An 11684-nucleotide genomic window follows, 5' to 3' on the forward strand; every position below is an offset into this window, starting at 1 on the left:
ACTGTCCACCAAGATGGATACACGTTGTCCCTGCATTGTGCCTCTGATTGCCAAAATTTCAAAATTGGGATTTTCCATGTCAAAATTTTAATTGAACATTTACCATGCATTGGAAGGCAATTAACACAATATTAGGACATCAAAAATGAATAATTGACATAATACCAAATACAATGCATACATTTAGTTTTATCTCACAAGGTATCTAGATGTTAATTGAGAAAGTTCACACGAAGAGAGAAAGGCAATGTCATGATACATTGTTCAATTTGTAATCAAGAGCATTATCTTCGATAAGGGAGAAGTAACATTTAGTTTCTTTCTCATATACAAAGGAAAAATTATGAATCAATGTCAAATGCCTTTCGTGAAGCAATGTTGTTGTAAAGGGTGTTAGAAAGCTTGCATTGTAGGCAAGACCTTCACACCATACTAGATTGTGTTAACCATGTCTAGTGATCTCAAATTTCATGAGCATGTTCAATGAGTGACAATAAATGAGGGGTGTCAGAGTGGCTAATAATCATAGCTTATAGTGGATGACTTTCATCATACATAACATCCATGGTCGAAGTCATTTTTTTGGTGCCCAATGTTCATGAATCATTGCATTGCATCATGGTAGCAAATCTTTCCTTTTTTAAAGAAAAAATATATTGAAAATAAATTAAGTTATGTCTCATGCAAATGTTCAATATTGTTGTGTTGTGAGTGGTTTTCATATTATATGTATCATATATCTATAATCACTTATTTCAAGCATACTTTAAGAAATAAAGGAAGAGGTGTAGGGCCTTTCCATAAGAAGGACTCCCACCAACTCCTCTCCTCATAGCAATTTTTCAAATGTTAGCCCATAAATCAAACACATGCCCTTCTTTCTCTTGTTTGAAAACCCTTGGATGGATACGACAATGAACTCGTCCCAACCAATGCTTTAAACATTTATTGAATGCCTTTGATTGGTATGTATAAATGATTTTGATTGATTCCTGGAGAGGTGTGAAATCTAATTTTGCATTGACATAATGCACATACCAAATTTAACCCGTGGTAGCCAAAATTTCATCCTTACAACTCTCTCATCCAATATTAAATACGTCACTAATTAGTCAAGGGGTAATCTCCTTAATGATATATTAAATATTATAAGAATTCATATATTAAGTCAATAGAAATATTTTTGCAGTACTGCCACTGTTTTCTCAACCCCAAAATTCCCAGCAACGTGACTGTAGTGCACTTCCCAAATCATCTTCGCATGCTCGCTTGAAGGAACACAAAGGTGTCCCATATGGCATAGCAATGCATCCTAAAGGTGAAAATCTAGAACTTGCTGACCCCCCAAGAGCATATGGTATGCGTGTTTGAATTCTGGGTTGCTTTTGTAGAGAAGTGGCCAATCAGAAATCTCATTCCCACAAGAGTTGAGCACGGTAATTAACACCATGATCAGAGGTCGACTGAGGAAGTCTGCAACATTATTTGTGCTACCCTTCTTGTACTTGATATTCAAATGGAACTATTGTAGGTATGTGGACCACTTCTGATGGAAATCATTTTGCAACTTCCCTTGTGTCTGTATGAATTGCAAAGGATCATTGGTCGGTGTGGATGACTGTTTCCTTCCCCAAAATCTAATGCTTCCATTGTCCACAAGCCTGCACAATGGAATACATCTCTTTATCGTAAGTGGGATACTTCTGTACTGTGTCTGAAAGTGTCTCACTATGATATGTCATCGGATGCCCCTGTTGAGTAAGGACTACTCCAATAGCATAGTCAGAGGCATCTATCTCAATCTCAAATGGTTGTTGCAAGTTTGGTAATGTGAGCACTCGTGCAGAGCAGAGGTGATGTTTCAACACTGTGAATGCCTTCTATTGAGATTCAAACCAAAAGAATTTTTCTTTCACTCCTCCTTTGGTGACTTGACTCAAGGTCCAAGTGATATGAGAGAACCCCAACATGAACCTACAGTAGAAATTAGCAAGAACCAGAAGGCTGCGGAGCTTTGTTAGAGTGGTTGGGGTTGGCCAATCTTGAATGACTTGAATCTTGGCTGGATCCACCTGCACCCTCCGTTCATCAATAATGTATCCCAAATATTGAACCTGGGTCTTGCGGAAAGTACATCTCTCCAAATTGGCACACAACTTGTGTTGCCACACTATTTGGAGAACCTGTTCGATGTGGTGAAAGTGCTCTTACTAACTCTGGCTAAAGATCAGGATGTCATTGATGAGCCTCATCATTAGGTAATTATATGGGCCTTAATTCACCTCCTAGCTTAGTCAAACCAACTATTCTCACAACTTATTGCATACTTTTGATTATATTTTGTTTATGAGATGAATTAGAGTTGGATATTTTTCTTTGTGGTCTAATGTGCATTTAATGTAGGATTAAAGGATAAAACCAAGGAATTTTGGCAAAAACCTTGGTCAAAAATCGAATGGGACAAGGGAGAGGAATTATAGGAGGTAAATCCTCCTCATTTACTACCCTCCATTCGAATATTCCTCCATCAACTCAAAGTGCAAACAGCCAAATCATGAGGACTAGAAGGCAACGGAGTAAGTGAAAGTAAAAACACATGTTTATCTTGAGTTTGGGAGCTGAGCCTCCCGAATTTTAAGGAAGTCATTGGAGACTTCAGATGTATAAGTAGAGAGGCCTAGGACCTTAGTAGGATTCAGACTTTTTATTGTAAAACTTTACTCTATTTTCGAGCTACAAGACTTGTGACATTTTTTGATGTAATCCATTGTTTTGATAATAAGAATGAGCTTTGTTTTGAGCCAGCACTGAGTTAACTCAGAGGGCTGAAGCTCCTGGTTTAGGGCCCAACCCTAGCAGCTAAGGCTCCTCTTTATTGTACATGTATGCTAGCGTAGATTCATGGTTTAATCATTCATTTGCTTAAGTAGCTGCATTTCCATTACAACAGTGTAGCGTAGATTGGTTGTGTTTTAGTTTGCTTCCATTTCTGCCTTCTTTCAATTCGCAGGTTAGAAAGGAGAAAAATATCCCCATAAGGTTTTCAGGAGGTGTCTCAGCCTCACCTCCTCCCTTCGGGACCATGAATTGAGGAAGAGACCCTTCAGAAACCCCAAAAACACAAATTTCTAGTTATCGCACGAGCTTTGGAGTTTGTTGTCTTGATTCAGTACTTGGTTCATTTCATCGTCATCTCTTTCCATCACTCTCTTTCTGTAATACGATCTCATGCATATTCTCATTTCCTTCAGCACGAAATTCTTAAGCGGAAGCTAATAAATCACGTCTTAATCAGATTATACCCGTAGATTTCCTTATCGTCTGATCCACAACAAACCTGACCAATCACCATTAAATTGTGTGTCGCATAGCTGACATATTCATTTCAATGTTTGACTTTATGCGCTCCAAATCTCCACCGCCGATCTGCCTCACTTGATCCAACAGCTATCACGTCACCCACTCACCCACTAACTTGGTTGATCTCCACCGTCGATCTAGCTCGCCTGATCCAACGAATATCATGTCACCTGATCGTCAACTAGCTTGGACGATCTCCATCATTGATCAATCCCACATGATCTAACGGTTATCATGCAATCTCGCATGAATTCTTGCACGACCGATATCCGATTGAGAGCACATGAGAAAAGTGGTTTTCTCTTGCTACGTGTCACTCACATAGGCTAATCGCGTAAAATTTAGGAATTTCACTTATACCTTTGAGGTCACGTGAGAAACTGCTTACCACCTACAAAGACCACTCCATCATTCTGCACATTTTCCACCCTTCTGCTGACACGTGACTTGATGTGATCCATCCATCTATTCACTTAATCTCCACGATAAGATCTCCGCTGCTCATCTTTCATAATCCTACTTGTTGATTAATCCATCCATCTATTCACTTAGTCTTTGCGATAAGATCTCCACCGCTCATCTTTCATCAATCCTGTTTGTTGATCGATCCATCCATCTATTCACTTAATTCCCTATGATAAGATCTCTTCCATTCATCTCCCCTTAATCCTATTCATCCATCTATTCACTTAATCCCCTGTGATAAGATCTCCACTGCTCATCTCCCATTAATCTTGTTCGTCCATATATTCACTTAATCCCCTACGATAAGATCTTTGCCGCTCATCTTTCATTAACCCTGATCATCAATATATTCACATAATCTCCTGCGATAAGATCTCGACCGCTCATCTCCCATTAATATTGTTCCCGACTGATCCAACAGTTCCTATGCACTGCTGCTTCATTACATCTTCCTTTCACTGATTTCAATCTTCGATTGCTCTTCTTTTTGACTCCTTCCCGCACATTGCTCTGTGTATCATTTAAATGCTACCACTCCTCAACTTTGATTTGGTTAATCAATTAGACTCCAACACTGTCCGATCATCGCAAACACCAAAAAAACCAAATAAAGTGAAAACAAATTCAGTTTAGTTTCCTTGCTTACACATTAGTATGGTTTGATGCTCTTTATTTTTGTAACTTAAATAGTAGCATTAGGTTAGTGTTGATTTAGAAATTTTGCTTAGCATAGCTATTTAAATGGTTAATTAGGATATGGTGTGATTTAGCATTACATGTTTTTGTCTTCATTTCTGCAGTAGAGTAGCTCTCTTAGAATAGATTTGCTCTTCTTCCATCAAAGAATTATTCTTCTTCTAACTCTATAGAAGTCTGTCTTGGCACCCCTGGGGTCTCTCGCCAAGTGAACAATGACAACACGTAGGACCTTCAATTTTACTTGTGCATATAGCACTGTCACCTCCAATTTTGTCTGAACCCAGGGTTGATAAGTAAAGCTAGTAGCCCAAGAGTTGCAGCATCCTTGCTGCAATACTAGTGCTCATCAGTAATCCAATTATACCACTACAAATGAGTTGGTGAATGGTCATAAGATGTCATCCATGAGACTCATGAAGGTTGTAGGAGAATTCGTCAACCCAAAAGGCATAACCAACCATTTGAGAAGGCCCTGCTTGGCTTTGAAGCCAGTCTTCCACACATCGGAGGCTTCGATTGGTACCTAATGATATCTAGACTTCAAGTCAATATTGTTGAAATATTTTTATCCTGTGAGTTGGTCCACAAGGTCATCAATCCATTGGATCGGGTACCTATTCTGGACAATGATCTTTTTCAGTGCCCGATAGTCAATACAGAGTCTCCAAGTCTGATCCTTCTTCTGTACCAACATGATTGGGCTCCCACAGGGTGATGAACTTGGCCGAATGTGACCTTTCTATATCAGCTCTTGAATTTGCCTCTTGATTTCATCGTTCTCCAAAATGGAGCATCGATAGATTGGTCCATGGGTTAATGATGCACCTGTGGTTAGATTGATAGAGTGCCTGACCTGACAGTGCAGAGGCATCGATATGGGGGGAAATGAAGATGTCCTCGTACTCCTCCATGACCTTTTCCATCTGTTGTTGTCGTGTGGAGGGTCCTTGTCTCGAGGTCGTGACCACTATCTTCTTCTTTACTGGAGGGCATATCATTAGGAAAATAAATTCCTGGTTTTTGAAATTATTTTATTGCATTGTTTTGTAGTAACCAAAGAGATGGCAGTAGGCAGGTGTGGTGAAGTAAAATTCTAAGCGTGGACACAAATAATTCCTCTAGCCCGATTGTGGGTCTAGCCACTAATAAGACATTCTATGGAATATTTCCTTATGTTAGAACCAATTAAGAGGGCCTACCTCTTAGTATTCTTATCTCGTTTAGTGATGACCTTACTTTCTCGCTCCAGCTATCTCCCGTTTCCTTCTTCGAACACCTGAAGAAGGTAAAAAACAAAAAACAACAATCATGAAATAGACAAATTGTAATTCAACCTAGTTAACAAGTCAACAAGTATTAATTCATAAACATGTGAGATGACACATTATGTAGGAAATCAATCAAGAGTTTCTTATATATTAAATGAAGAAGAGATTACAACCATTGTCTTGGCGTTGTTTTTCTCCTTCGACAAATCCAGGTTACCAAAAACTTCCGTTAGCATTCCATGATGGCCTCAACAATGAGAGTTTTAAGGCTCTTCCCTTTATTCTTCATACTAAATCAAATTCAAACTTTTCCCTCACACACAAATATAGAGCTATAACTATGAAAAACTTGTTCATTACTCCAAAAAAGTTAATGCACATCAAATGACTTGCGACGATCGGAGAATGGTGAGAGGAGCGGAACGAGGGTTTCTGAAACACTGAAATTGCTTCAGACCTGGAAGTGCACAGATCTCGGATAGCAGCACTGTTCAGAAAGGGTCAAGAGCTGACCGTCCGGATGGGTGCAGAGGGGTCCATTGGGACCCCTACGTATAAACAAATAATAATGCAGAAACAGAGGAAGAACGTGAAGGAAGGAGTCAGGATCTCGGGGTATGACGATTTCAAGCAGAGTGGCGGGACAAACAAGAAGAAAAAACAAGTGGAAGACAATGAACTAGACAGCAATACAAAGGTCAAAGGAACAGAGGATGAGGGTCTGGAAAATAGTGAAAATAAAAACACTTCAGGACAAAAACTGACAGAAAACAAGGAAACACAATCAGAAGAAGGTAGGGGGAACAAAGAAAATAGGCGGGAGAATAAAGATAAGAAAGGGGACACAAGCTCGAGACCCAATAGACAACCAACAACGAACGGGATCTGCAAACCAATAAAAACTGACAATCTCTGGGTTGTAATCACGGATCCAGAGATTTAAGCTTACCGAGAGCACATGACAGAACATGCAGTCATATGCAAGTTTATGGGTATGTGGCCAACTGAAAGGGCCTTATGTCAATGGATTAGACAACATTGGAAGCCCAGAGGGGATGTCAAACTGCACTTGGGAGCTAAAGGTTTCTTCACACTTGTGTTTACCAACCTGGAAGATAAGGATAGGATTTTTGATGGAGGCCCATATTTCATGGCTTCTGCTGGTTTGTACATGCGACCATGGAAATCAAACTTCGCTCCACAAAAAGAATCCTTTACTCAAGTTCCAGTGTGGATTCGTTTATTCTCTCTCCCAATAGATTATTGGGGTCTGAATGCTCTAAAACAAATTGGAGATCAGCTGGGAACTTTTATCAAAGCCTCGGAGGCAACTTTGCAAAAGAAATACACCTGATGCGCAAGAATATGTGTATAAATGGATGTATCGGGGGCACTGCATGAGGGGCTATGGCTCGAATACAGGGATGAAGACTACTTTCAGGCAATAGACTATGAGCAGATCCCATTTCGATGCCATAAATGTCATGAACATGGACATTTGATAAGGGAATGTCCAATGAACAGGAAGGAAGAAGACACTAAAACAGAGCAGGTAAACAAAGGCAAAGATAACTTCATAACACCAAAGTCAAGGTAGAGAGCCAATAGAAGAAGAATAAACAAAGCAGGAACAGACAGAAACAACTACAGTAATACCTTTGAAATCTTGGATCTAGAAACAGACTCAGAGGATGGGTACAGAACCCTAACATCAAATAAGGGGCGTAAGGAAGAGGAAGAACGAACCAAGAAAGAAGCGGAAGAGGACAAGAACACCAAGGAAGTCCAAATGCAGGAGCGACTAGAAGAGCCGGAGGAGGATGAAGACATGCTAACCAGCGATGGAGGCAGCGAGAATTTCGAGCTGGAGGAGGTACTAGCCAAGGAAGGGATGAATCTACCAGTTATAGTTGAGAACTGGAAAACTCAAGGCATAGAAAATGTACCTGAGGAAGAAATCTAGAAGGTCAATGATTTGTTCATAGCACGACAGAAAGCATATTTAGAAAGGCAGAACAGGAAGCTAGGTATAGCAAGAGGTAATGGCATCCATTCAAAGAGTCTTCTATGGAACTCATCCAGCTCCAAACAAAAGAAAAGAAGAGGCCGAAGGACAAGTGGTGAAGCTTTGCAGGAGCTAGGTATGATAATGATAAACTCAGGGAAGATGAAGGCGCTCAGCGCCTTCCCGACTACCAATAAAATCAAAAGTTAGTCATGAAGATCACATCATGGAATGCAAGAGCGCTTAACAGCCAAGCAAAGCACAAAATATTGAAGCGCAAATTTCAGAAATACAAACCAGAAATCATGTTCTTAGAAGAAACCAAATGCAGCAGCTCCAGCATGGCCACGATAAGCAAGAAGATCGGAAGGAACATAAACTATCTAGAAGTTGAAAGTCAGGGCCGGAAGGTGGCCGAGCAATGCTGTGGGACACAAGAGATATTCAGGTGATCTCTGCAGAAGCGAACAAACACTTCATCGCTGTGGAAGTTCAACCCACAGGTAATTCTGAATCATTCTTATGTGTTAATGTATATGGACCACAAAGAACAGAAGATAAAATAAGTTTCTTAAATTCCTTATATAGACTTATTGCTAGATATCCAATGTCCAAATGTATTCTGGGGGGAGATTTCAACATGATAACAACCCTTCTGGAGAAGAGAGGGGGTCTAAGGAAACTTAATAGGGATGCGGAGGCTTTCACAAGTTTCATTGATAATGTCAAAATGGTAGACATTCTCCCCAAGAGTGGCAACTTCACTTGGAATAATAGGAGAGGGGGAGAAAGGATGATTGCCTCTCGCTTGGATAGATTTTTGATTTCTGAAAATATCATAATGGATGGCATCACCGTAGAGTCAGACATCCTTCCAAGTGGAGGATCGGACCATTGGCCAATTTCGATCACAGTTGCGGTTCAGGGTACACCAAGGAATAAACCATTCAGATTTGAAAAATTTTGGCTGGATCACCCTAACTTCCTCAAGCTGGTGGAGAAATGGTGGTCAGAACCCCTGGAAGGCAAAGGTTCCAAAATGTTTAATCTGCAGAAGAAGTTAAGAATTATCAAAGATAAGATAAAGGAGTGGAACCGAATGGTATTTGGGGACATCTTTAAGGAGAAAACCATAATAGAAGAGAAATTGGAACAGATTCACAAAGACTGGGCAGCTGGGAACAATAATGAGGAATCTGCGGAGCAGGAGAAATTTCTAACTCAACAGTGGCACAATAGATGTAGGCAAGAAGAAACTCTCTGGAAACAAAAATCAAGAATTCAATGGCTAAAAGAAGGAGAGCAGAATACCAAATTTTTTCACAGATCTGCTCTAGACTACAGAAGTGCAAACAAAATTCTTGAGATAAAAAATAAAGATGGGGAGCCACTGAAGAACCACCCTGATATATCAGCGCTGCTCCAAGAACATTTCAACTCCATAGCACAGGAACCGCAGATAAATAGAGAGGAAGCCATCAAGGAACTTCTAAAAGCCATACCCAAATCTATCAACTCTGATCAGAACTGGGCCCTCTGTAGGGAAATCACATTGGAAGAGGCGGAGGAAGCTGTGAAAAGCATGCCAAACGACAAAACCCCAGGACCGGATGGGTTCACCATCAACTTTTACAAGGCTTGTTGGCACATTGTGAAGCAGGAAGTATGGGATGTTATTGATGACTCTAGATGCTCCGGAACAATTCTAAAATCCATTAATTCAACCTTTATAGCGCTCATACCTAAGGTTGAGGAAGCCAATACCCCTGAAAAGTTCAGTGCTATTGCCCTCTGCAATGTCATTTATAAAATAATATCAAAAGTCATAGCCAATAGATTGAAGCCGATTCTTCCGGGCATCATTTCAGCAGAGCAATCGGGCTATGTCAAGGGAAGGAAAATATTAGACAATATCCTCCTTGCTCAGGAGATGATCCATACCCTCCACTCAAGGAAAGAAGCAGGGATGTTAATGCAGCTCGATCTTTCAAAAGCATATGACAAGGTGAGCTGGAGGTACCTAGAAGCTATATTGGATGCTTTCGGTTTCTGCAGGCAATGGATCAGCTGGATTCTAGCCCTCATCAAATCCACAAGGTTCTCGATCCTTGTTAATGGAGCTCCCTCTGAACCCTTCTCACCCTCACGTGGAATAAGACAGGGTGATCCTTTGTCCCCTTTCCTTTTCGTCATCCTCATGGAGGGTCTCAGCAGAATCATAGCCAAGAAGAAAGCTGAAGGAACTATTAAGGGTCTTCAACCAATACGTTCCTTACCTGCCACCACTCATCAACAGTTTGTGGATGACACCATGTTACACGGAATCCCCACAGTAAAAGAGGCCTTGGCATTCAGAAATATCTTAGATCTTTTTAGCAAAGCATCAGGAATGGAAATAAATTTCTCCAAATCAACGATCTTCTTCTTCCATACTCATCTGAATATTCAGGCTCATCTGTCTCGACTTCTTGGATTTAGGATAGGCAATCTACCATCGAAGTATCTAGGGGCTCCCCTAACTCTCAAACCTGGGCAGAAAGTGCACTGGGAGAAGATTATAGCCAACATGGAGAAAAAATGTAAACACTGGATGCACATGGCACTTAACTTTGCTGGCAGATTAACCCTAACTAAGGCTATGTTACAGGCTATACCACAGTACTTACTATCTATGCTACCAGCACCCAAGGGGATTCTACAGCAAATTAGAACCATATAGAAATCCTTCCTATGGAATGGTAATGGGGATAAGAAAAAATGGGCACTGGTAGCTTGGAATAAGTTATGCAAGCCGAAATCTATTGGGGGACTAAATCTTGTGGATCCTTCAATCGTGAACATGACCTGTGGTGCAAAATTATGGTGGAGATGGATTAAAGAGCCCAATTTGCCATGGGCTAGACATTGGAAAGAAAAATACATTCCCGACTGCAACAATCAGGATCTTGTAATACTACAAGAGGTCCCGGAGGGCTCACCCATTTGGAACCTCGCGAGAAAAAACCAGAGCTTAGTGCAAGAGAATAGCTTTTGGGAAATACGCAATGGAAGGCTCGCCCTGTTTTGGGAAGATGCCTGGCAGCAACTCCCAAAACTGGGTACCCCAGAACTATCCTCTCTCAAACTATTCAGCCAGAATGAAGGCAGGTACAGAGTCCACCATTACTGGAATCAGAACAGCAGGGATCCAAACTGGAGGGAATGGATAAAACTCAATTGCGGCAACAACATTGAAAGAAATGAAAGCATACAGCAAGTCAATGATCAGTTACTAAAAAGAAAGATTCGGAAGACAGAAGAAGAAGATCAGCTGAGATGGGGTATGAAAGGGAGTGGTAACTTCACATTAAAAGAAGCAAGGGACATAATAGAAAAGGCTGAACAGGAGGAGGCAGTGCCCTGGTGCAACAAGGTATGGGACAACCTATTTTGGCCGAAAATTAAGACTTTCCTCTGGCTTCTGATGCGAAACAAAACCCTAACTTGGGATAACTTACGCAAAAAAGGATTCAATGGACCTTCCAGATGCCCAATGTGCTTAGTCGAAGAAGAAACAATAAACCACTTGTTTAATTCTTGTGAGTGGGCGAATCACCTATGGAATTGGATGGAGGGAATTCTCAGAGATTCCAACAGAGACAGAGGATCAATACCATCCTGAATTGGAAAAGTAACTTCTCCAATAACCAAAGAGTCAACAGCATCTGGAAAACTTTGCCAGGCTTCTTATTGTGGACAATATGGAAAGAACGCAATAGAAGAATATTCCAGGATGAATACAGAAATGCGGAGCATTCCAAAGAAACTATATTAACAAACATCAAACAGTTAATTCAGACAAAATGTAAAGTGGATCCTAAAGAAAAGCCATCAGATCGAGACTTACT

General features: G+C 40.6%; 1 protein-coding gene across 1 annotated transcript; it reads left to right on the forward strand.

The window, feature by feature from the left end:
* Window positions 1-10636: 10636 nt before the first annotated feature.
* On the forward strand, window positions 10637-11458 carry LOC149239158 (uncharacterized). Its single transcript, XM_089369773.1, has one exon. It carries the CDS (start codon window positions 10637-10639, stop codon window positions 11456-11458), a length of 822 nt encoding a protein of 273 aa, XP_089225899.1.
* The last annotated feature ends 226 nt before the right edge of the window (window positions 11459-11684 follow it).

This window comes from Pinus tabuliformis, chromosome 8, assembly GCF_031772625.1.
Source record: "Pinus tabuliformis cultivar Carrire ecotype Pingquan chromosome 8, CPIR1, whole genome shotgun sequence".
Lineage (NCBI taxonomy): Eukaryota > Viridiplantae > Streptophyta > Pinopsida > Pinales > Pinaceae > Pinus > Pinus tabuliformis.